The 23,772-nt window shown below is 60.2% G+C and overlaps 14 protein-coding genes across 14 annotated transcripts; 4 read left to right on the forward strand and 10 right to left on the reverse strand.

The window, feature by feature from the left end:
• Positions 1 to 17: 17 nt before the first annotated feature.
• On the forward strand, positions 18 to 728 carry OT_ostta06g02740 (Polynucleotide 3'-phosphatase; the record flags this gene model as incomplete). Its single annotated transcript, XM_003079862.2, has 1 exon — positions 18 to 728. The coding sequence occupies one exon, from the start codon at positions 18 to 20 to the stop codon at positions 726 to 728; it is 711 nt and encodes a 236-aa protein (XP_003079910.2).
• Positions 729 to 812: 84 nt separating this feature from the next.
• On the reverse strand, positions 813 to 1,664 carry OT_ostta06g02750 (Nucleotide-binding, alpha-beta plait; the record flags this gene model as incomplete). Its single annotated transcript, XM_022984040.1, has 2 exons — positions 813 to 1,430; positions 1,653 to 1,664. 2 exons carry the CDS (start codon positions 1,662 to 1,664, stop codon positions 813 to 815), a joined length of 630 nt encoding a protein of 209 aa, XP_022839240.1.
• Positions 1,665 to 1,766: 102 nt separating this feature from the next.
• OT_ostta06g02760 (unnamed product) lies at positions 1,767 to 2,450 on the reverse strand (the record flags this gene model as incomplete). The annotated part of the gene is made up of 1 exon (XM_003079863.1): positions 1,767 to 2,450. One exon carries the CDS (start codon positions 2,448 to 2,450, stop codon positions 1,767 to 1,769), a length of 684 nt encoding a protein of 227 aa, XP_003079911.1.
• A 165-nt stretch (positions 2,451 to 2,615) lies between these two features.
• OT_ostta06g02770 (Hydroxyacylglutathione hydrolase) lies at positions 2,616 to 3,404 on the forward strand (the record flags this gene model as incomplete). The annotated part of the gene is made up of 1 exon (XM_003079864.2): positions 2,616 to 3,404. The coding sequence occupies one exon, from the start codon at positions 2,616 to 2,618 to the stop codon at positions 3,402 to 3,404; it is 789 nt and encodes a 262-aa protein (XP_003079912.2).
• A 50-nt stretch (positions 3,405 to 3,454) lies between these two features.
• On the reverse strand, positions 3,455 to 7,936 carry OT_ostta06g02780 (Armadillo-like helical; the record flags this gene model as incomplete). Its single annotated transcript, XM_003079865.2, has 1 exon — positions 3,455 to 7,936. One exon carries the CDS (start codon positions 7,934 to 7,936, stop codon positions 3,455 to 3,457), a length of 4,482 nt encoding a protein of 1,493 aa, XP_003079913.2.
• Positions 7,937 to 8,341: 405 nt separating this feature from the next.
• OT_ostta06g02790 (unnamed product) lies at positions 8,342 to 8,943 on the forward strand (the record flags this gene model as incomplete). The annotated part of the gene is made up of 2 exons (XM_022984041.1): positions 8,342 to 8,614; positions 8,647 to 8,943. 2 exons carry the CDS (start codon positions 8,342 to 8,344, stop codon positions 8,941 to 8,943), a joined length of 570 nt encoding a protein of 189 aa, XP_022839241.1.
• Positions 8,944 to 8,994: 51 nt separating this feature from the next.
• Positions 8,995 to 13,528, reverse strand: OT_ostta06g02800 (Helicase, C-terminal; the record flags this gene model as incomplete). Its single annotated transcript, XM_022984043.1, has 2 exons — positions 8,995 to 9,504; positions 9,752 to 13,528. The coding sequence occupies 2 exons, from the start codon at positions 13,526 to 13,528 to the stop codon at positions 8,995 to 8,997; spliced, it is 4,287 nt and encodes a 1,428-aa protein (XP_022839242.1).
• Positions 13,529 to 13,701: 173 nt separating this feature from the next.
• Positions 13,702 to 14,676, reverse strand: OT_ostta06g02810 (NADH:ubiquinone oxidoreductase intermediate-associated protein 30; the record flags this gene model as incomplete). Its single annotated transcript, XM_003079870.2, has 1 exon — positions 13,702 to 14,676. The coding sequence occupies one exon, from the start codon at positions 14,674 to 14,676 to the stop codon at positions 13,702 to 13,704; it is 975 nt and encodes a 324-aa protein (XP_003079918.2).
• Positions 14,677 to 14,804: 128 nt separating this feature from the next.
• Positions 14,805 to 17,021, reverse strand: OT_ostta06g02820 (Ankyrin repeat; the record flags this gene model as incomplete). Its single annotated transcript, XM_022984044.1, has 1 exon — positions 14,805 to 17,021. One exon carries the CDS (start codon positions 17,019 to 17,021, stop codon positions 14,805 to 14,807), a length of 2,217 nt encoding a protein of 738 aa, XP_022839243.1.
• Positions 17,022 to 17,281: 260 nt separating this feature from the next.
• OT_ostta06g02830 (Drug/metabolite transporter) lies at positions 17,282 to 18,286 on the reverse strand (the record flags this gene model as incomplete). Its single annotated transcript, XM_003079873.2, has 1 exon — positions 17,282 to 18,286. The coding sequence occupies one exon, from the start codon at positions 18,284 to 18,286 to the stop codon at positions 17,282 to 17,284; it is 1,005 nt and encodes a 334-aa protein (XP_003079921.2).
• An 839-nt stretch (positions 18,287 to 19,125) lies between these two features.
• OT_ostta06g02840 (Carotene isomerase) lies at positions 19,126 to 20,945 on the reverse strand (the record flags this gene model as incomplete). Its single annotated transcript, XM_022984045.1, has 2 exons — positions 19,126 to 20,616; positions 20,727 to 20,945. The coding sequence occupies 2 exons, from the start codon at positions 20,943 to 20,945 to the stop codon at positions 19,126 to 19,128; spliced, it is 1,710 nt and encodes a 569-aa protein (XP_022839244.1).
• A 355-nt stretch (positions 20,946 to 21,300) lies between these two features.
• On the forward strand, positions 21,301 to 22,374 carry OT_ostta06g02850 (Thioredoxin-like fold; the record flags this gene model as incomplete). Its single annotated transcript, XM_003079875.2, has 1 exon — positions 21,301 to 22,374. One exon carries the CDS (start codon positions 21,301 to 21,303, stop codon positions 22,372 to 22,374), a length of 1,074 nt encoding a protein of 357 aa, XP_003079923.2.
• A 131-nt stretch (positions 22,375 to 22,505) lies between these two features.
• Positions 22,506 to 23,141, reverse strand: OT_ostta06g02860 (Pentapeptide repeat; the record flags this gene model as incomplete). The annotated part of the gene is made up of 1 exon (XM_003079876.2): positions 22,506 to 23,141. The coding sequence occupies one exon, from the start codon at positions 23,139 to 23,141 to the stop codon at positions 22,506 to 22,508; it is 636 nt and encodes a 211-aa protein (XP_003079924.2).
• A 358-nt stretch (positions 23,142 to 23,499) lies between these two features.
• Positions 23,500 to 23,715, reverse strand: OT_ostta06g02870 (unnamed product; the record flags this gene model as incomplete). Its single annotated transcript, XM_003079877.1, has 1 exon — positions 23,500 to 23,715. The coding sequence occupies one exon, from the start codon at positions 23,713 to 23,715 to the stop codon at positions 23,500 to 23,502; it is 216 nt and encodes a 71-aa protein (XP_003079925.1).
• Between the last annotated feature and the right edge of the window lie 57 nt (positions 23,716 to 23,772).

Consider the following 23,772-nt stretch of genomic DNA (forward strand, 5'->3'; position numbering starts at 1 on the left):
GCGCGTTCGCGCGTCGCATGGACGCCTTCGTCGTGCGCACCAAGCGCCCGGCCGAGCGTTCGCCCACAAAGGTGAAGAGTCAGAATCACACCCAATCGACGCAAAGCGAGAGCAAGAGCGCGCGAAGCGATCGCCCGACGTGGAAGACGGTCGATGCGTCGCTTTTAGTCCACGATGATTCAAGATGCGCGCCGTCGACGAAGATCGCGGCGTTCGATCTGGACGAGACGCTGGAGCGGACGAAGAGCGGACGGAAGGCGTACGCGGCGACGGCGGACGACTTTAAACCGCTGAACGAACACGTAGGAAGGGTTTTGAGGGCGTTACACGAGAGTGGGTACAAGATATGTATTTTTAGTAATCAAGGGGCGGTGAAGAGCGCGCTGGAGGGATCGAGGGCGACGACGGTGCGGATCCGGTTGGAGCGGCTCACGGAGACGCTCGATGTGCCGTTTCAGGCGTTTTGCGCGACGCAGATTAATAAAGAGGGCAAGGTGAACGATCCGCACAATTATCGCAAGGGTGGAGACGGGATGTGGAGGCGTATGGTGCGCTTACACAACGGAGGGGTCGAGCCGGATCTCGCCGAGTGCTTTTACGTCGGCGATGCCGCCGGCCGTGCGGGGGATCACAGCGATGTCGACTCAGTCTTCGCCAAAACTGTGGGGATCAAATTTTACACTCCTGAGGATATCTTCGTCGAAGGCGAAGCGTGGAAAACGTCGTGAGCGATGCATATTACGTGATATGTTCGAATGAGACAAAAATTGATTGATGTTTATTGACAACAACCGTCTAATCGATGCTTTTCTTTATTCAGCGGTCTCAGCCGGCGCGCTTTCACCTTCGCCGCGCCCACGCCCGCGTCCGCCGCGGCCACCGCGACCGCGACCGCGACCTCGTCCGCCGCGGCCGTACGGAGAGTACGGCATCATCATCATCATCATCGGCGCACCTCGACCACCGAATCTGCCGCGTCCACGTCCACCGCGACCGCCGCGACCGCCGGCTTTCATCCCCGGTACGTTCGTGCGCTTGGCGGAAACCTTAATCTTCCGTCCGCGAAGCTCCGAACCGTCGAGCAAGATCGCATTGTGCACTGCGTCCGGTTCCAAAAACTCCACGTACGCGAAACCCTTCGGATTATCGAACTTGTCGTGCAGAATGGTCACGCGGTTCACCGTCCCGCAGCTCGCGAAAAGTTTTGCCAAATCCTCCGGCGTCGACGCGTAATCAACCTGTCCGACGAACACACTTCGCGCGTCCGCCTCCTGCTTCTTCACAGCGTCTTCTTCCGCGTTTGCCCCAGCGTTTTCACTCGCCATGGCGTCGTCCACCTTTTCGTGCTCATCCTTGAGCTTCTCCGCCTCCTCCTCCATCTCTCTGAGCCGTCTTTGCATCGCCTCGATCTCCGGGTCCACGTCCGCGGTCTGTGCGTCGAGAGAAACGTTCAGAGGTCAGTCATTCGGTCAGTTGCTTCGCAAAGAGGCGATCTGCGCCTCGCTTCACGTTGACGTTTGATAAAGTCGTCGTGCGAGAGAGAATTCACGAAGCGAGTGGCGATCTCGAACGAATCCTATCAATGGATCGATTCATTTGGTTACGCTCGCGTTCGGTGCGCAAAACGCGTCTCTATACGTAAAGCGACGTACCTCCATGTCCATTTCGTCCGCGTCTTGCTTCTTGCGCGTCGCTGGCATGATTATAGCGATGTTCGACGCGTCAGTGACTGCGGGGGCATCTGCGTTCTTGTTTATTGAAAAGCGTCAGACGTCTATGACGTCGTTAGGGTCGATGTCGAACACTTCGTCGTACGTGTTCCCGGATCCCTTCGCACCACTCGACGTGCCGATTTGAAACACGCGTCCAGCGTCGTCTCGTGCGCTCACGACGGTATTTTCGCCGTCGGACTCGGCTTGCACAAACGCCCGCCGACCGGTGCGCCGACTCTGCACCGCAAACCCGATGACGATTTTCGACGTCTTCTTTCCGTTCACGACGCTCGAACTCGAGCTTTGGGACATCACAGGTCCGCACTCTATTTCACCCCCGAGCGCGTTCTCCAGCTCGCGATCGAGTTTGATCGCGCGAACCGCGTCGTCGTACGCCTCGGCGCTCGCCTCGCCCGCCGCGGCCATCTGTTCCCGCAGCGACCCCGCGACCTTGTTCACCATCGCCCCCATGACTTTCCCGCCCAATCCCTTTCCAAAGATCGCTTCCGTCATCTGGCGCGTCGACGCCTCGACCTCGTCTCGACGCGCGCGTTCGACGGACGTTCCCTTCTTGGCGAATGGATTGAGCTTCTTCAGTGAATTCAAGAATCCCGCGTCGTTCTCCCCACTCTTCGCGTTCACGGTCGCGTGCGATCCGCGACGACGTCGATGGCACCTCACGCCGCGCGCGCATCGCGTGTTAACCGTCGGCGAGGTCGTGATCGTCGTCGAGAACATGACTCCAGAGCTCAACCGTCCGCAAAGTGACGTCGAGCCCGCACACGCATGCGCGCGTCGTGTCGCCTCAGTTCGCGCTTCCGCGCTCGGACGATCGCGAGCGCACGACGGACGTCTGGAGTGGCGCAAACGCGGTGTTCGTCGCGAGATACGAACGTGAACGCGATGGAAGTGCACAGATTCAACGCGCTGAGGGACAATTATGGATTCGCGATTCGTTGCGCCGAGACGGGAGAGACGGCGATCGTGGACGCGCCGAGCGTCGCGGACGTCGTTCGTGCGTTTAAGAGCGAGATTCCGACGTGGCGGGCGCCGTCGACGATTTTGGTGACGCACTGGCACGACGACCACGCGGGCGGGTGCGACGGCTTGCGAGACGCGTTCGGGTCGGTATCGGATATCAAAGTCATCGCTCCGAAGCGGGAGATGGGGAAGATCAGTGCGAGAGTCGATCGATGGGTAAGCGATGGCGATGTGGTATCAGTGGGTGATCTTCGAGCAACGGTTTTGGAGACTCCGGGACACACGCTCGGCCACGCGATATATCACTTTGCGGATGACGGGCACGTCTTCGTCGGCGACACGCTCTTCGCGCTCGGGTGTGGGAGATTGTTCGAGGGTACACCGGAGCAGATGTGGTCCAGTGTGTCGAAAATACTTGCGATGTCGGACGAGACCAAGGTGTGGTGCGCGCACGAGTACACGCAAGCAAATGCAAAGTTTGCATTGAGCGTGGATCCGGAGAACGCGGCACTCGTCGCTCGGGCGAAGGAGATCGCGGCACAGCGCGAGCGCGGCGAGTCCACTATTCCAACCACGGTGGGTGACGAGCGTCGAACGAATCCGTTCTGTCGTCCCGACAGCGAGGACGTGCAAAGAGGTGTGAACATGCTGAGAGGCGCTAACCTCGCTTCGGTGTTCGGTGCCATACGCGCAGCCAAAGATAAATTTTAGCAACTGCAATTCCAAGAATTCGTTGAGGGTACTGTTACAATTTAGTCACTTTAAGACGACGGCTTGTAGAAGCCGCTCGTTTCGGTAATTTTTGCACTCGAAGAAAGCGTCGCCGTCAAGGCGGAGATGGCATCACTGTTCATCAATCCGGCCTCAACGAACGCGTTTTCAACCTTTGCGATGAGTACTCTGTTACTACCGCACACGTCAAGAAGAAGCGTACGTCTCGGTGGGATATCTATGTCTTGACCACGTTTTCCGTACACGAAACCGTTGCCGAACGGTGTCTTGTGAGCGCCGACAGACGTGCATGCAAACGACGGACGGCGCTTGATCGTCAAAGGCGTGTGCATGAGCGCGCGAAGCACGACCGATGTATTCGGTCTATTCAGGATGCGTTGCAGCGTCTCGACAGCCATATCCGCACCCTGGCCAGGAGAGAGAATAACATGCGCGAGAGCGTGAATGGCGAGCGCCGCGGTGATCGGTGGCGAGCTTTTCCCTTCAGTCGGGTATGTCTCACCGGCCCATCCGCTCAGCGCCTTATCGAGAGAGCCTGACTCGATGCTCTTGATGTAAATTTCGCGCATCGTCGGGTCCGGTTCGCCACCTGGAGGGAAGAAGACGTACGCCGCCGCAGGAGGTACCATTGCGTTTGTGCACGGCATGAGATGAAGCGCCATGCCTTCGCTCAACGCGATCCAAGCAGCCGCACGCGCTTTCGGCGAGACACGGACGCGGAGCCACATCGCACAGTGTCTTGCAAACAGTACATCACCGAAGCTTTCAGCCGCAAACGCATTCACAATGGCCGCAGCTGCGGCTGCATCGCCTGTACCTCGCGCTTCACTCAGCGGATCGTTCAAGCCGCCAACGCCTTCCGACGCAAACGACCCGAGGTCCATACTGTATCCTCGGACGCCTTGATGATACGATTGAATGTAGTTCTTCACCATGCGGCGCCAGTACAAGTCTGTGAGCAGCCCGAGCGGGGCGCTCACGGCAGGGTCTCGCCACACGTTTGGTCCTTGCGTGTACACCGCGCCGATAGCGCTCATCTTCAATGCGGGTCGAATCGCGCGCACTCGTGGGACCTTCGCGAGCTCCATACCCATCAAAAGGGACAGAGAGCAGGCGACGCCAGCGGTACCCCAGCCCTGGATAGTCGTTCGAGGAGAACACGGCGCCAGATACCATAGCGGATGTGCCGGCAGCAGTGATCCCACCGGGACGCACGCACCCGGCGAAGACATTGCCTTGGCCTCCGCAGGCGTGGTCATTTCCATAGCAAATCCTCCCAAGAGAGCTTCGCGAGTGATTTCAGCCGGTGGTACGAGTGCCACCGACGCCGCAGCGAGGACCACACCCGTTTCTCGAATCGCGAGTCGTTGTCTTTCGTCTTCATCGGAGTTCTGTATGACTGACTCGGCGTCGGCAAGAGCGTTTTTCGTCTTGCGAAGCAGTGGTGCTAAGACTCTGACCGAGTAAATCCCTGCGCTAAGAGCCTGCGAAGCTATCACACCTGATCCGGGAGGTAAAGATGCGATGAGTCCTAGAGCGGCATCTACTGTCGCAGCCACGTCACACTGCAAGTCGGTCTTGTCCTCGCCTCCAGACATTCTGGATGGACTTCCGAGCCTGGATGGACTTTGAGATTTTCCGCCTGCTGAAGCGCTGCACTGCAAGAAGGCCTTGTCCAATATTTCCATGGCAACAACGACGGCACGCTGTAGCGCGAGCTTTGAAGCAGCAACGATGGGTTGCTTACCCATCCAAGTAGTCGGAGTTTCATCTTCATTGAAATCACCCGTTGGAAGGCCTATTTCGGACACCGAACGACGACGCTCGGATGTCAAGTCAAAAGAAAAGCGTACGTCGCCACTAGAGCGACGAATTGAATCGTCGACACTACTTCTTTTGCGTGGGTTCGGTCTACCGCGCATCGTCCCGAACTTTTTCACGATATGTGACGCCAACGTTGTTACGCCTTGTTCAGCCCAAACATTGGGCGAGACAATTGTGAGGAGAAGAATGCTGTGCAGGACCGAACCCCACGCAGACAGCTGAATATTCGATTCACTGAAATCCGTAGAAGCGGTACATTCCATGGTGAGCAAATCGAGCTGCGATAACGCGTCGCCCAGAACGCCCGAAGGCGACATGGCGCCTGAAACGCTGTTGGGAGATCCGAGGACTCGAGATACAAGGGCTTGAGCGTCGTTCGGCGATCGCGCAATGAGCGCGGCGATGAAACGTCCTGCATTTGCAATCGTGTAGAGATGCTCGTTATCCCTCTCTTTTGACAGAATCCAAGCTTCAGCACACTTTGCCGCAGCCGTCGCGCATCTCCAGGACAGCGTCTTCTCCGTGTCGACGATTTCCATCTCTGCAGGCGGACCGGCGTCGTCGGCGCCACCCTCAAGCGGAAGAGACTTCGACAGTGTCGTCAACAGTGCGAAAACATCAATTGCGAGCACATTGTCGACGGAGGAAATTTCCATCCACGGCGCAATCAGAGGGTGTACTGCGTCAAACGCAGGCGTGTTTAGTCCCCATCCCGAAATACTCGCCCAGAGGCGGAGTGTTTCTCTCCAAATAATCGCCGCGTGCCCGCGAGGACGCTCCTTCTGGTTGCCTTTGGTGTCCGTACTGACACCACCGAACGTGATGGCTGCTTGAATTGCGCTCTTAAGCACCCCTTCTTTGACGAGATCCTTCGCAATTTCCGCGTCAGTTTGCGAAATCAACCTCAAAACGCGAACGACGTGTGCCAGACCAATCGTCGGTGGCTCTGTGGGAGAGCCTTGTGAAGACCCGGAGCACGAATCTTTGATTCGCGCGATGAGAGTCGGTACAAGGCGCGGGCATCGAGTCACCGCCGCTGCCGCGGCTTTACTGTGTCGCGCAAAGGTGGCGAGCAACTCAAGTGCGAGCACCTCTGCCTGAGGCGTTCGCTCCATCTCGAGTAGATATCTCATGCGCTGCAAGATACCCATGCGCAGAAGAGCCGCGACGGGATCTGCCGCTTGCTCCGTCGCCTGTCGCCTTTCCATCATCTTTTGATTGAGTCCCTCTTCAACTTGGTCCGGTTCCTCCGCGAGCTCGACTGTGGAATCCTCTGTGAGCCGAATCTCCTCCACCGCGTACTCCCACGCGATGGGTTGGAAACCAGAGCCACCGCACGGAGCGCTGTCGGGTTCAGACCTCCACAGCGGTGCCAGATAAATGAGATCGCTAGGATCGATCGGTGCGAAACTTTCGATCGCATCGACGAGTTGAGCTTCTAATCCGTCTGAACCGCCGACGCCAATACCTCCGCACAGTGCGTGAATCGCCGAAAGAGCCGCGACGTTTGCTTGCATGTGTGTGTCGTCCAATGCTCGCCTAAGGAGCGTGATTATGGCGCAATCGACGGTAATATACACCCACACACTCGCCCACGTGACGCCGTTGGGCAGTCTTGGCGCACCATTGACGTCCATAGCGTCTTCGTCTGGCGGTAAAGGATCTGCCGCCTCGAAACTCCATAATCTCGCGAGACGCGTAATCTTACCGATAATCTGCAAACCCATCACGCGCTGCGTGTTCACGCTACTACGAGTGAGCGCGCACGCCTCCTGAACCGTGTAACCGATGTCTACTCCCTCACCCGCGCGTAAGGGATCGCGTTCCGTAGGCAACGGCGTCGGCGTCGAATCGTCCAGCGCCGAGGTCAAGACGTCCATCGACGCGCTCAAAAGAGGCTTGCCGTCCAGGGCGAATCTCACGTGCTCGACACCAACCGTAGTGACCGCTTTCGTCCGAGCTGACGCCTCCGCGGCGGCGTCACTTCGCTCTCTCGCCCGTTTCGGCGCCCCTTTCGCCTGCGCGACTGCTCCCTTTGACTCAGCCTTATTGACCCCACGATTACGCAAAAACTCCAGCGTCTTCGCGCTCAATCTCCCCGCGAGCTCATCTTGCGCGTCTTTTATCGCCGCCGGCGACATCACCGACAGAATGCGCTCGTTCTCCTCGTTGATGCTCGCGTCTTCCTTCTCCGGGTCCGCTCTCGCGCGCGCCGTCGGCGCCCGTCCCGCCGGCTCATCTCCCCCCCCCCCGGACGCCTCCGCCCCCCCCGCCCGCATCGCCGCCTTTCTCGCCGCGAACCGACTCGTCTTCCGTCCAAAATTCGTCTCACTTCGATGTTTCACCTCTGGAAATCCCGTCTTCGCGCTCTCTCGCCTCCGCTCCGCGACGCGCGCATCCGCCGCCGCGTCCCCCGCGTCCCGCCCCCCCACCGCGCGCTCCACGACGTCTCGCATCACCGTCGACGACACCGCGCCCACGTCTCTCGTCGTCGTCGCCGTCGTCGTCGCCGTCGCGTCGTCGCGCGCGTCCAAAGTCGCGCGCATCGCATCGCCCGCGTCGGCGTCGTCGCCGTCATCGTCCGTCGCCGATCGCGGGGCGCGTCGAACCACGCGCGCGCTCGGGGCCTCACCGCGGGCGAGGAACTCGCGCTCGAGCGCGCGGAGGGCGTCGAGATCGTCCGCCATGGCGCGGCGCGGCGTCGTCGCGCGATGGCGCGCGCGTCGACGCGCGATCGCGTGTTGGCCGACGTGATTGGCGTATATCCATGTCGAGTACGAGGGTATCGGTCGTATCGTGGCGGGTATACCGCTGTGTATACGCGAACGCAGTGCGTCGGCGTCCGCGATGGACGTATACATGGACAGAGTATGTATATGTATAGCGTACTATGGATATTTTAGGTTCTATGTGTGCACCGACGCGACGCCGAACGCGCGACGACGACGCCGACGCCGACGCCGTCGACGGCGGACGCGGGAGACGCGCGCGAGGGCGTCGGGGCGAGCGTTCGCGCGCGCGCGCGCCGCGGCGTCGACCGAGACGGCGCGCGAGACGGCGCGCGGTGGAGGGAACGACGCGCGCGACGACGCATGCCGTTCGTGCTCGAGCGCGCGGGAACGCGCCGCTCGGAGGCGACGCGCGCGCGCGCGCGGTGTCAGAGATGTCTGCGCGGAGGGGTGTGGACGTACGAGTGCGGGTGCGACGGACGGTACGTCTCGAGGGCGTCGGCGAGCGAGAGGATGAGAGACCCGAGGAAGAGACAAAAGTTTGCGGATGAATTGTTTCGAAACGAAGTCGTTCCGGATGGAGGGGCGTTCGAGGGAGGTGAGGTGGACGATGAGAGATTGCGGCGAGCGCTGGACGCGGACGGGCGAAAGCGTGGGCGGGGGCGGAGGTCGAGTTTGGAGAGTTCGGAGAGCGACGACGACGCGTCGTCGTCGTCGTCGTCGGGCTCGTCGGGCTCGTCGTCGTCGTCGTCGGGATCGTCGTCGTCGTCGGGATCGTCGTCGTCGTCGGGCTCGTCGTCGTCGTCGTCGTCGGGATCGTCGTCGTCTTCGTCGGGATCGTCGTCGTCATCGTCGTACTCAGGGTCGAGCTCAATCTCGAGTTCGTCTTCGCGTCGAAAACGGCGTCGATCGAAAGAGCGTCGACGTCGGTACGATGGGTATCGGTAGAAGCGATTCGTTTGTAGAAAGGATTCTTTGGTAAACAACTATCGCTATGTTTGCTATGTGTCAATACTCTATAGGTCGTCGAAAATTTTGCGCACGGTGACGATGACTTCGTCGTCGTCGACCTCGTTCCAGCGCGCGGTCGTCCCGGAGTTGATGCGCCGAGCAAAGTCGTCATCGAGCGCCATGCGGAGGTACTTGAATAACACCGCCACCGGAGCGTCGCACTTAAATCTGATCCAGTTATCCATCAATACACGAGCGTTTGCGTGCTCCACCTCGAGATTCCCTCCGAAGAGGAGGAGCGCCTCTGGTGCGACAACGGAGCAGTCGCGCAAATACACGCGCGCAGTGCGCATTTTTTCGTGGTACACCATGAATGGATGCGACGGCTTACGATCCGAACCGATTCCCCGATTCACACTTGAAGGATGCACGCGCACCTCAGACGTCGCATCTTTCCACGTGTAATCGCCGTAATCATGCTCCGATGAATCAGAACCCACGGCGACATTGGCGTACAGGCCCGCCGTCAGGACGGCTTTGATCATCTGTGGACGCCTCGCATCTTTGTTCCAAACCTGCGCGCGCGAAAAGATGCAGAAGGTTAGAATTTTCATTCGCGTATCGCGTCCATGATAAAATGTAACAGAGCTGCTGGGACGCTAGCGAATGCCGCGTCGCCGTGTCGAAAAGCTCAGCCGTCGATGTACGGAAATAACTTTACGCGCGCGCTGGTAGCTGCATGCGTGCACGCCCGGGACGTCACGGAGTGTAGCCGTGCCGCCCATTTCCGAGTCAAGCAAGTTTGCGCGATGTGTTTCTTACCGCTTTCGGATCATCCAACCAACTTGTATTTTTCCCTCGAAGAGAAAAGCCAGCGGGCACCTTCATGATGCCCATGTCGGCGAGGAGAGCGGCGTACTGCGTCCGCATCTCTGCAATTTGTCTCATCGTATCCATGTCGAGCGCATTCTTTTGCGCGAAACGTCGTGCCGCGTTGCGGCCTTCCATGCTCGCCGTAATGTAACCATCATACGCCGCCGCGAAAACGATGTGGTCACTTTGCTGTCCAGCGGCGAGCGAGTCCGACGCTGGCTGCGCGAACGCTCGCATCGCGGCTTCGACTTGGCTATTCGATGCCTTCGAAGACTGGAACGGAGATTTATAGCTCAGAGTCGCCGCGATGGTCAGGATTGGGGAGAGACATCTGAGAATGACTCCGAAGAGGAGCATTTTCGCCACTCTCGCATCCACCGGCAACGCAGCGAGATGTCGTCCTAGAGCTGTCAATCTGCCAAGCTCATCGAAAGCACCGATTTCTGAAAGGGTTTTTTTCGCAGCTGCGATAGCTTCCTCCTTAGGGGGTTCCGGGGCGTTACCGAGAACGACGGCTGCGTCGTTGTGCAAATCCAGACTGGCAATTTGCAACACGACTTCCGTGAGTGGCGCGCGATGCATTTCCGGGATTTGGAACGGTCGCATCGAGACGTTCGCGCGATGTGATGTAAACAGTGCGTAGCACATGCCGGCTCGAACCCGACCTGCGCGTCCGGCGCGCTGCTTCGCCGCGGCGCGACTGACCCATCCTTCCTCCAGCGAAGCCATGCCTCTTCTCGGGTCCCACTGTCGCTCCTTGACGCGCCCCGTGTCGATCACGACGACTATGTCCTCGATGGTCACCGACGTTTCGGCCACGTTCGTGGCTACGACGATTTTACGAACGCCCGTTCTTGGGACTCTAAAAGCCTCGCGCTGTTCAGCGTTCGTCAACGCAGAGTGCAACGGTGTAAGCACCGCATCCTTGAATCTCGGTGAGCCTGCGAGTCGATCCACCAGACTGGTGACTTCTCCTATACCCGGTAAGAATACTAGTATAGCGCCGTGATCGGTTGTTTCGTCGACATACGCGAGCAGTTCTTCGATTAAGTCGTAATCGATTACCGATTCGTCCAGACGCGACAGCGATAATCGCGTCTTGCGTTTGCAGTGCTCATACTTGCTTGGCTCGTAGTCAGGATTCTCTGGATTTTCTTCCCCACCGAATTCTGATGCCGCATCCTCACCCCACGACGCGAGGAGATCATTTTGTCGACGCCTGTCTCCACCGCCTCCAGCCTTGATGGCTTTCATCGTCTGGTCAGCCTTGCCCTTCGGCCGCCGGCACGAACGATTGTCGGGATCGATGACGTAGTCCAAAGTGTCGTAAATTTGTTCGAGATGAATAGTGTCAACCGGAAACGATCGTCCCGGCGCTGAAATGATAGGTGCGCCGCCGAGGTAGGCACTGAACAACTCCGCGTTCAGCGTTGCGGACATTAAAACCAGTTTGACTGGTTGTAAGCCCGCTTCGCGACGACGCCTCGGAAGATCTCTGAGTAGCGTAAGCAGAAAGTCACCGTCGAGCGAGCGTTCGTGCACTTCGTCCACGACAACGTGCGTGACATCCGAGAGCATTCTGTCTCCTTGCAGGCGCCTCAGCAAGATACCAGTGGTGCAAAAAGTCAGACGAGTTGAGTTCGTAATTTTTGCATCCAATCGAACATGATGACCCACAAGCGATCCGGCGCCTCCCACGCCATTTTTTTCACACCTCTCAATGGACACGCGCTCCGCGATGCTCGTCGCCGCAACGCGACGAGGTTGCGTGCAAACGATGTTGCAGCCACCACCGTGGCCCCGCTCGATGGCGTCGTCCAGTAAGAACTGTGGCACTTGCGTCGTTTTACCGCAGCCCGTCTCACCACAAACAACAATCGCGTCATTTGAACGTAACTGGACCAAAAGGTCGTGAGCCAGGGCGCAGATGGGAAGTTTAGATCGCTTTTCGAACATTTTCTTCCATTGCGAATCTTCTTTAATAGCCGTGAGCTGCGACTTGAGTCTCTCGCTAAGCTCGGCGTGATGGACGTTCAACTTGCTAACAAAGCCGCGGTCTTCCCTTGATTTCGACTCGCGGTCTCGATCCGTTGAGTCTCTGTCGAAAATGCCTCGTCTATCACCGCGTTCCGATTCCGAAGCTGCGGACTCGATCACTTTCATCAAAGAATTGATGAAATCATCCTGAGCAGCCTCGTTGGATTTCGCCATGTCGGACGTGAGGTACTCAATCGCCCAGCGCGTCCACAACTCTTGATTTTCGGGCGAGAGTTCCTTGGGCACGATCTTGTTGTCTTCGCTAAACGCCGCCTCAAACAGCGCACGAAGAGCCGATCCGTTTTGAGCGTCGTTGATGCTCGCCCAACCCGATCCGCTCGGCTCATCCTCAGCGCGCGTCGAGCATTCAAGCGTCGGTTTGCGCTTGTACTTTGGCCCAGAGGAGCGTTCCACTGTGACGACGTAACGAATACCGTCCGCCTTCTTATCACGCTCAAAACGGGGCACTAACCACCCCTCACGTTTCGCCAACAGCGTGAGCATGTTCTTTGGCGTCATCTCTTCCACCTTGTCAGCCTTGCTCGTCTTTTTCGAGCTTGCTCCGCCTTTCGTTTGCGCAGTCGGCTCGCGTTTGCCGTCGCTAAACAACAATTCGCACCTCAACTGCTTTACGAGCGTCTCGATGAGATCCTCTTCACCATCGCCGATGACTTCTTCCGCACCGTCTCCGAACACGTCGAAAGCGAATCCTTCGTCGTCTGAATCGTCATTTGCATTACTCGTCGATTCGGCACTTTGTGCGCGCAGAGGCTCCGGTGCAGCCTCTGATGTGGACGTCGTCGGTATCGAACGCACACCATCCTCACACTCGGCACCACCATTGACATTATTCTCTGACTTCTTCTCGGTAAACTCCTTCGGTGGATCGATCTCTTCGTCTTTCATTCCAAGCTCTGTTGCCATGAGCTTCAGCCTGCGAATGGACTCGGCGACATCCTTCTGTTCCTTCTTATTCTTGCACCTCTTCGCCTCGATCGCGCGCGCCTTGAGCTCGGCGAGCTCGGCGACAAACTCTGTGGTCACTCTTTGCGGATTTTTCGCGTAGTCCCTCCGCTTATTCCACATCATGCGCTTCGTCGCCGCCTCCTCTTCGCTTAGGCCAAAATCCTCCAGCGAATCGTAACCATCATCGCTCTCCGAGTCGCTCTCTTCGTACTCGGCGTATCGCGCGATCCAAGATTTATCCACGCCGATATCGTCGAGCGCTATCTCACTCTGCTTCTTGCCGTCCACCCGTTTCATCCCCTCGTTCACCGCCTCGATGTCCCGCCTCGCCACCGCCGGCGCGTCCGCTCTCGCCGCCGTCGCTTCCACGACTTCGCCGCCGTCTAATCTATGCTCCGCCCGTTCCTCCGTCCGCAACGCGCGCGGTAAGCGAGCGTTCGAAACGTTCAGACACAACCAATCCAGGACGTCTTCGTCGCATAGCGCTCCTCGCGACGCGGCCGCGACCGCCAGCGCGCCTCGTTCTGCGTCGTCTCGTCTGAACCCGAGCCTCGCGAGCGCGTCCATCGTTCGTCGCGCGCTCGTTTCCGTCGCCGGCGGTGCCGTTCGCGCGCGCGTGGGCGTTAAGACGTCCCGCTTTGTGAGCAACGCTCGAGCCAGAGCCTCAGCGCGCGCCGAGAGACGCACTCGAGACGTTTCGGGTTGTTTCGTCGAGCCGGACATTTCGAGCTCGCACGTCGCGTCGCGACGGTGGTCAACGTCGCGACGGGGGTCAAACGGATCGAGTGCGAATAAATTTTGATCCCGCGACGTGTCGTGGTTTTCGACCACGTGGCGGCGAGTGCAGCGTGTGAAGACGCGCGGTGACTTTTTACACGTCAGAGACGGCACGGTGCTCAGAACACGTCGTCGTCATCGTCGTCGTCCGATCCCGTGTGTGTGAATGTGTGCGCCAGGAGGGCGAAACCACCGAGCGGATACTTGGTGTGATCGCCTCTACGGCTCGCGGCGTGCGCGTCCATCTCTTCCTCGGTCATGCGTAAGCCCACGATGGAGTGCACGTCGAGTCTGAACGGGCCATCGTTTTCGCGGCGTTCCTCTAAGTTTTCCGACGCGCTTCCGGCGACGGCGATCGCCAGGCGCACGACACGGCTTGCGCTCATCCTGCTGTGCTCGCCAACCATGGCTCGACCTCGAAAGGTTTGCGTGAAGGCTTCGATTGGAATGACGATGTCGACCCACTCGTTTGGCGGCGGATGAAACGTCGCAAGCCACGCGTCCTCGCTTGTAGTTTCCGTCATCCAGTTCTCCGTCACCACACTCGCGACGTAGCTTCGCCCATCTCCTCGAACGCGATAACTCAGCGCGTCGTACGCGTCCAAATCGAGCGTGGGATCTGGAACGAAGAGCGTTGGTTGCAGCGCGAGCATCCGCGCGCCGGCGAACCCGCTCCTGCGTAAACGTGTCGTCGACGGCCCATCGCCGCCGTGGCCGGGAATCTCGCTCGAGATCGTCCCTCTTATCGTGCTAAACCTCTCCGCGATAAATCGCGCGTCCACCTGGCCTTCGCTCTCGTCTGTTTCCTCCGCGTCGTCGCCCGGTACTAGAACGCACGTCGACGCGCCGCCGTGTTCGAAATCCCCGAACGTCGTCCATCGCTCGCGATCGCTCTTCGTCGCGAACGCGGAGACAACGGTGGCGACGCGTCCGCTCGGCGAGGCGCTCCACCACGGCGCAGGCTCGGACGTCGACGTGAACGAACGAACACGTGAAGTTGTTGCTGAAGACTGCACGGCGTTCGAATCTTTCGCTCGCGAGGCGACGCTCGCGCGCGCGAGGACGCGCGAGAGAGATCGGAGCGCGCGTGACATTGCGCTCGGTCGATTCCTGGTGAGTGGTGCGTCGCGATGCGGCGCGGTGTGACGAAGCCGTGGCGAAGTGAGCTCGGCGGAGAAGTGGTTGTCATTGAAAAGTGTCTAGGTCGCGATCGATCATCCGCCTATCGCCTCTTCCCGGCCAGGGCGTTGTTCATCAACATTCGAGCGGACTCCATCGCGGACTCGTCACCTCGCACGCGAAGGAGAGAGTTACCGCTTGCCCCCTTGGTTTCGTCGATGGAAACCATGGCTTTGCTTCGATCCTGCACCTCCTTGATCGTGGCACCCTTTGCACCGATGAGCTTCCCCACGATAATTTTTGGGATCTCCAACTCGACGCACGGACCCTTGGCGCCCTTGGGGAGGGCCGGGACTTTAATGGACTTGAACTGCCCGCCAGTGTACTGCCATCCGTAGACGCCTTCGCCGGTGAGCTTGACGCCCGACACCTTGGCCGCGAGCTCGAGCGCGACTCTCTCTTCCGCCGCTTTCTTCGCGTCCTCTTCGGCTTGTTTGGCGAGTTCAATCTTAAGAAGGCGATCTGCCTCGACTTTTTCGGCCTCAGCGCGTTGTTCGTCTGTCATGGCGTACAGAAAACCAGCCGGCTTCTTGCCCTTCTTGCGAGCGAGAATGGCCATCTCGTCGTCGCTGTCAATATCGCTCTCACCATCGACGTCTTCTTCCTCGTGCATGTGCTTGGCCGCTTCGAGTCTGGCCCTAGCGGCGGCGTCCTGTTCGCGACGCTTTCGCTCAGCCTCTTTCGCCGCCTTTGCCTGCCTCTCTTCCGCGAGTTTTCGCTTGAACTTTTCGCGTTCCTTCTTATTCATCTTCGCCATACGAGCCTCGAGCTCTTCCTCGTTCTCGCTTTCGGTTTCATCGTCAGCTTGTACTTCAGCCTTCGGTTGGGTCTTCGACGCCGGAGCGGCGGCGGCGGGCGCAGGCGCTTCATCTTCTTCATCGTCGTCATCGACCACCTTGGCGAGCTTCTTCTTTTTCCCTGCACTCTTCTTCCCGTTCTTCCGGAGGTACGTGAGAAGCTCCTTGACGAAGTTTGCACTCTTGTCCATCATTTTCCTGACCTTCGGGTCGGCGATGGGGTTTCCTTCGAGTTCGATCTCGCGAACCTTCTTTTCCTTGAGCTCGCCCCACTCGCCTGGAAGATCCTCGATCTTGTTCTGCTTCAGGAAAATCTCCGCCAGAAGCGTGCACTGATGAATATCAGCTGGTGCTTCCTCGATTTGGTTCATGCGCGCCGAAAGAGTGACGATGCGTGACTTGGCCTCGACGTTGAAGTCGTCTAGGGTCGTGAGTTTGTTGTCGTCGGCAACGAGCGTGACCAAATTGTTCGCGTGTTCGAGAGGCGCGAGCGACTTGATCTTGTTGCGAGACACGCGCAGAATCTCTAGATTCTTGCAGTCCGCCAAGCTCTTGGGTAACGCCGTGAGCTTATTGTTCTCCGCCTCGAGAACCTTTAAGTTCTTCAACTTACCCATGCTCTCGGGAAGCTCGATTAAGCCGTTGCCGCTGATGATGAGCGTAAGCAGTCCCGAGAGTCTACTGATGTCTGGCGACAGCTTGACGAACGAGACCCCGAGATTAAGCTTTAAGTTGTTCACACTTTTGACGTAGAACAACGCTGGGTCCACCTCGACGTCTTTCTTATCACGTATGATGGCCACCTCTTTGGCCTGCGACTCCATCGCTTGCGCCGTCTCCGGCCACTTCGGCTCGGGCGCCTTCCCGCCACGCTCGCCATCGTCCGAGTCGTCGCCATCGTCCTCGTCCTGACCCTTACCCTTCCCAATTTTCTTCTCCCCGCGGCGTTCCAGCGCCTCCAACTCCTTCTTCTTGCGCTTACTCCTCTGCGTCGACGTCTCGCCCTCGATTCCGCCCTCATCCTCGCTCGCGCTCTCCTCCTCCTCCTCGCTCGAATCTCCCCCCCGGTCGATCCTTCGCGCCAGCGCGTCGTGTCCAGCCTTTCTCGCGTGATCCGCCGCCGTCATCCCTCTCGCACACTTCATCTTCGCGTTCGCTCCCGCGTACAACAACTCGTCGCACGCCTCTCGATGTCCCTCTCGCGCCGCCATCATGAGCGCCGTCTCCTCATCCCCTTGTCCGTCCACGTAATCGATCGGTTCTCGCATTCGCGCCCGTCGGCAGTTATCCAGGAGCATTTGCAGCGCTTTGTGTTTATTCGATCGAGCGGTGATCATGATCGCGGTGTACCCGTCGTCGTCCCGCGTTCCAGGATTCTGTCCACCGGCGCCCAGACCCCATCGCACGGTGTCGAGCTTTGCGTTGCGACAGGCGGTTAAGAACTGATCGCGCTTGCTCGCCATGGCGCGAGACGTCGAATCGGACGCGCGTGCGCGGTACACGTCGCGACGGGCGGTGGACGGCGGCGGCGGTGAGTGTGGACGCGGGCGGCGGGAGGGATCGGGCCCGGAGGCGCGACGAGACGTCGGCGAAGCGCTGCGCGCGTGTTACAACAAGCACTCCGTGGACGAAGTGCTGGGCGCTACGTTTGAAGTATACAAAACGTGCGATAGCGCGCTCGAGCTCGAGCGCGCGGCGGCGCGGGGTGGGGTGAGTGGGATGGTCATCGAGGCGAAGCGCTCTCGCACGTCGACGTATCCTCGTCGGCGGATCCGGATGAACCGACGAGAGTGCTCAAGAGGATCATCGCCGCGCCCGCGAATCCGCTCTTATCGAGCGTTTCGCCGAGGATGAGGTAGGCGAAAATGGCACCCCATACCGGTTCGGTGGAGTACATGAGCGTGGCCTCTTGCGACGCGAGCAGCGTGAGCGCGACCGTCTCCAAATAGATGCACGCGGCGGTGGTGACGACGCCGACGAGGAGCACCTCGTTCCACGGTATCTCGCTGAGCGAACTCACGTGAGCGACAGCTTCGATGTCACCGTGCGCGGCGATCAAGTCGTATCCCAAAACACTGGCGAAGACGGCGGACACGGTCAACATTTCCATGCACACCAAGCCCATGGACTGCTTGTGCGTGAGCGTGACGCCGTTGAAGATGCAATCCGTTCGGAAGATGTGGACGCCGAAGATGAACGCAGATCCGAGGGTGAAAAGATCACCGATGAGCGTATCTGGCGGAGAAATCGCACTGATGTCCACCACCGAAGTCGCCGCATCCACGAGTCCCGGAAAGGGTACGAGGTCCTCCATGAAGGCCAAGCCGACGACTGCGATGGCGATGGCGGCCCACACCTGAGATCGAATTTGTCTCCCCGCTAGGGCGCCAATGATGGGAACGGCGATCACTGTGAAGGAGCTGATGAAACTTGCCTTGGCTGCGTCCGTGTTCTCGACGCCTAAGTTTTGAAAAAAGTACCCGATTCCCAACCATAACCCGAGCTCAATACCTCCGCGAAATATTTTTTCGTCCTTTATCACAGTCTTGAGGAACGGTGTGAAGACACCGGCTCCAACGGCAAACCTGAGGCACGAGAACACGTCAGATGACATGTGCCCTTGCGCCTCCTTGAGCAGAGTGATGTTCGCCCCGAAACCAGCCATCAGTAAACCGAACAATAGAAACCCGCGAGTGCGCTTGGTCATCCCGCCCGTGGCGTCGCTCATCGTCTTCTCCCAAAGTTCCCACACCGCGATGCGTTTCTCTGCGTTCACCACCTCGCATTCGGGATCTTCCAAGTCACACGTCTCAATCGGGACGAAATCCTCCAAAAACGTCGACGCGATCGCCGCGCTCGCCTGTTTCCTCAGCGCCGCCGCCTCGTGCGATTGGTCGGCGCTCGTCGTCGCCGCCTCCCCCTCCTCCGCCGTTTCGTCCAATAACAGCTCCACGCTTCGCGGCACCACGTCCCCCGGCGGGGCAAATTGTCCTCCCTTCGCCCACACCACGGCGCCACCCCTCGATTTAAACGCCACTCGCCCGCCCGCCGCGTTCGCCCGTCGCCGTCCCGGTCCGCTCGAAATCGTCCGCGCCCGTCCCCCTCGACCCTTCACCCCCCCCCCCACCGCGCCCGAGGCCTCGTTCCCCCGTCTCCATCGTCCACGTCTCCATCGTTCCTCGTTCTCTCGTCTCCGTCCGTCGCGGCGCCGCGCGGGCGCGATACGCGCGGGGATTCGTCGCGCGCGCGATGATTAATCGCGTCGCCGCCGCCGCGGCGTCTCGCGCGCGATCGATCGCCGACGGCATCGCGCGCGCGTGCGAACGCGGGAAATCCGCGGATCCCGCGCGCGCGTGCGCGTCACCGCGGTCGCGTCACCGCGTCGGCGGCGTCGGGGCGTGGCGATGGACGATCGAGCGATGTGTCGACCTCGAGCTCGCGCGAAGCGTCACCCTCGGACCGATGGGAGATTTCAGACACGCGCGCGGACGACGGCGAGGCGGGACGACGGGCGCGAGCGACGCGTCGACCGGTGGTGCGGTGTGGATCGGAGCGATGATGATGGTGTTACCGCGCGTTGAGGACGTCCATGCGGTCTTGCGCGTCGAAGTGCTCGGCGAGCGAGGCCAAGGTGTTGGCGGCGATGACGCCGCTGCCGGCGGCGGCGGGGACGCCCACGCCGGGGGCGACGGAGTCGCCGACGCGGTAGAGGTTGCGGATTCCCGAGACCGCGGGGCCGGGGAACATCGATGGGGCGCGGATGGCGGCGCCGTACGTGCCCTTGTGACGACGGAGCCACGATTTGTGCGTCGCCGGGGAGGCGACGAGCTCTAAGAGGACGCGCGAGCGAATGTCCGGAACGACGCGCTCGAGGGCGACGTAGAGCTTATCGGACGCTTCTTTTTTGCGCGCCTCGTACGCTGGTTTGTCACTCGCCTTGAGTTCCTCCCAACCCTCAAACGGCTCCATCGTGTACGCGTGGACGCAGTGGCATCCCTCGGGAGCCATGTTTGGTTCCCAAACTGTGGCGATGGAAATCATGCACACGTTCCCGGGCTCCGACACCGGTTTGCTCTTGTCCAACACCACGACGTGGTGACCGCCAGTGTGAGAGAAGTCTAAGCCCGCACCGTCGATTCCGAGGTGCAAGTGCATGAAAGATTCGCTGTAAGGCGTCTCCATGGCCGTCTTGAGCTCGGACTCGGGCATCGCGCCTCGAGGCAAGAGCTTGCCGTAGGTGTCCCACACGCTCGCGTTCGACAACACGATCGGGGCACGAATCTCACCCTTGCCGTTCGCCAATTGGACGCCCACCGCGGCACCGTTTTCGACGATGATCTTATCCACGTGCGTTCTCAACCGGACCTCTCCGCCGTTCTTCTCCAAACCTCGTTGCAACGCCTTGGCGATTTCCTCCGCGCCGCCTCGCGGGAACTCGCTCACGCCCAAGTTGTCGCTCGCTCCGAACACAGCGGCGAACTCGGCGGAGACTGTGCCACTCGCATCGACGCCGCTCAGTAAGAAGCACTCGAGATCCGCCAAATATCGCATCCAAGGATCCTTGATGTCTAAAAAGTCTAAGAGCTTCACCGTCGGTTGCGGGAGCACGCCCGAGTACGGCCCAAGACCAGCCATGGCCTTCATGTACCTGCTCCCGATCATCAGCGCCACCTTCCAATCCGCTCTCAACGCCGTAGTCGGTAGTCCGCTGAGCGATTCGTACATCTTACGAATCTTTGGCACGGCTCGCTCGAGCTCCTTGGCGCCTTTGGGCGAAAAGCGTCCCACCTCCGAAACGAGCTTGCCCAGATCTGCGTGCCTTCGAAGACCCGGAGCGTCGGGCTCGATATGAAACGTCCCGAGCGGATCATAACTAACCGTCTCGATCTCCTCACCGAGCAAGCGAAATACCGAAGCGAGCGGATTGAGCGCGTTTGGTTTCGTCAAGCCGGCGAAAAAGCTTGGGCCCGTGTCAAACTTAAACTCACCCCTCTCCGTCTTTCGCGAGAACCCATGCGCGGCACCACCGACGGCGTAGTGTGATTCCACCACGACGACCTACGCTCGACGTTCGTCCGTCGTCAGTCTCTCGCTCGGTGTGCGTCGTCGCTGTATCGTCGCGCCTCGACTCCGTTTCGCGTCTCATCGACTCCTCTCCCGCCCCGCACCTTTCGCCCGTAGTGCGCCAACATCGCCGCCGCGGTGAGCCCACCGATACCACTCCCGATGACCACGACGTCGGGCGCACTCGACGTCGACGTCGCCCGACACCGCGCGCGATGTCCTCGTTTGCGCTGGTTTTGATTATCCATCGCCGCGCATCCGTCGCTTCGCATCGCTCGAGCTCGAGCCCGCGCGCGCGCGCGCGCCGGCGCGCTCGACGACATCGCGCGCGTCGACGTCGTCGACGTCGCGATCCGTCGCGCGTCGACGCCCGCGTCGGCGGCGCCGGCGTCGTCGACGACGCGCGCGGTGACGTCGCGTTCAATTCATAGCGTCCATCACCCCAGGATATGAGTTGTACATATACTGACCACGAAATTCACTGTATGTGAAAAAACAGCACGCAGCCCTCTGACGTGGCATCGCGACGCGATCTCGAGCATGCGCTTCGATCGCGCGTCATCGCGCGCGCGAAAGCCCCGCACACGACGCCTCGCGACCGCGTATTCGCGCGCGCGAGACCGGGAGTTCGCGAGAGATATTTTTGCCCACCGCGCGCGGTCGAATAGAGCGCCAAAAATGCTCGCCACGCGATGCGCGACGCGAATCAACGCCCGCACGGGCACCCACGGTGGGACGACCAAGCGATCGCAGCCGTCCGCGCGCGCGGTCGTCGCTCGCGCCGCGTCCGGGGACGAACGACGCGCCGCGGAGAGCGCGCGAGTGCTCGAGCGCACGCGAGAGATTCGTAACTCGAACGAACTCGATGCCGCGCTCGCGCTCGCCGGGGAAAATCTCGTCATGCTCGCGATTGAATCGGATGAGGAGTGCTACGGCGGTGACAGCGCGTGGAGTGGCGCCGATGCGAAGATGGAGTCTTGCAGGCAACTCAGTGCTTCGTTGGCGCGCATCGCTCGCGAGGCCAAGGATGTGACGTTCTGTTCGATTAACGTGGTGGGACACGAGGACTCGAGAGCGCTGGCGAGAGAACTCGGCGTCCAACAGTTTCCGACGTACCAGTACTACAAGAAAGGTGAATTGATCTGGGAACACGTCGGTGCTGGTGCTGGCTCGCACGAAAAGATCGCCGAAGGCGTGCTGTACTACGGCAACACGGGTGCAGGCGGCATGAAGACCACCGAATACATCACGGAGATCGAGTCCAAGGCAGACCTTGAGAGCTTCCTCGAGGCGTGTGCCCCGGAGCAAGATGTCGAAGGCTTCTCCGCCCCGGTGAGCGTGCCGTGCGACAAGCAGTTGGCCATCGTTGACGTCTCGATCGAAAAGAACGCCCCGGCCGGGTGCATGCATATCTTCCCGGCGATCGTTTCTTTGGCCAGGAACACCGCCGGTGCCACGCGTTGGGCTCGCCTCATCGGCGACAAGAGCGCCGAAGCCACGTCGTTAATGAAGGACCTGAAAGTTGAGGAAGTCCCAACGTTCGTGTTCTTTGCGGACGGTAAGGAAGTTGATCGATACACTGGAGCCGACCGCCTCGCTCTCATGAACAAGGTGCTCGAGTTCCAACGCGACAACGGAGTTCGCCTTCCGGAGCGCGCCACGCGCAAGCGCATGTCCACCGCCGAGGCGAAGGAAATCGCTCGCGCCGCGCGAGAGCGTGAAAAGGCTGCCGGTCGACGCTCAGGCTGGTAATGTGCGCTATCCCGCATGAAAAGACTTGTTTAAGCAGCGCGCGACAAGCTTGTAGCAGAAAAATTTACTAATACGAACAAAAAGCATTTTCAAACGAAGATTGCGGATGAGCATTACAAAAAATCGAGTGACTATCGGCAGCCGAGCTGCATGCGCGTTTCGTCTTGTACAGTCGGGTTCAGGCAAAGCCTCTTGACGTCCTCCTTGCCCACGAGAGCGTCCTCGAACGTGGCGTCCTTGAGGTTCGCGCCCTCAAAGCTCACGCCCGTGATGACGGCGTTCGTGAAGTTGGTCCCGATCATGTCACTCCCATCGAACGTCGCCCGATCGATCACCGCGTTCGTGAAATCCACCCCGGAGAAGTCCGCGTCCGGCGCGTACACCTTGCTCATAACCGTCTCTCGCATGTTCGCGCCCTTGGCGTTCGTGTTCACCATCAACGCGCCGCTCAGCGTCTTCCCCGACATGTCCGCGCCGCTCTTGTATTCACACTTTCTGAGATCCAGCACCTTATCGCTCACCGCGTTCGCTTGACCGATCGTGTTCCCGACGAACGCGCGCTCGCACCGGTTCGGGTCGGTATCGATCGGCGGCAAGCGAATCTTGTCCCCTGAGTCCGCGAAAGCGGGTTGCGCCGTCGACAGCGCGAACGCGAGCGCGCTCGCGGCGGCGACGCGATCGAACGTCGTCCTGGGCGTCCGCGCGCGGTCGACTTTGCGCGCGTCCGTCACCGAAACAGCGCGAGAGAGGGCGAAAACCATCGACATCGGCGTCGATGTGTGCCGCGTGACGTCGTCGTGGTGCGTCTGTTCGCACATGGGCTTCACGGGGGTTGAATACGCATCACGCGCGCGATCGCGCGCGCGGTCGCGCGCGCGACGCGACGCGCGCGACGCGCGCGCGACGCCCGGACGCGCACCTTTTCCCTCGCGCGATCGCCCGTCGCGCGCGCGTCGTCGAGCGATCGCGCGTGACGTGGAGGACGCGAACGCGTTCGGGCCGTTGAGCCGCGGGGTTCGAAATCCCCACCCGGTCGCCCCTTCGCGCGCCCGTTCGATGGCGCGCGCGCGCGAGATCGCTCCTACTGACGCTAGACGTATGATTACACGAAACGCGCGCGCGCGCTCAGCAGTACACGCACGGTTTCATCCGAGGATTCGCCTCGAGTAAATCGCTGTACTTCTTCATCGCGGCCGAGTGCGCGCTCGCGGCGGCGGCTCGATCGCTCGCCGGAGACCACTCGCTCACGGGTTGCCAGTGTGGTTTCACGTACGTCACCGCGCCCTCGACCGCGCTCGCGAGGACGAGGAGGAGGGTGCACGCGAGGGCGACGACGCGCATGGCGCGCGACGCTCTGACGCGTGCACGCGGGCGGCAGTGCTCGACGCTCGGCGCGCG

This window comes from Ostreococcus tauri, assembly GCF_000214015.3.
Source record: "Ostreococcus tauri WGS project CAID00000000 data, contig chromosome 06, whole genome shotgun sequence".
NCBI classification, from domain to species: domain Eukaryota; kingdom Viridiplantae; phylum Chlorophyta; class Mamiellophyceae; order Mamiellales; family Bathycoccaceae; genus Ostreococcus; species Ostreococcus tauri.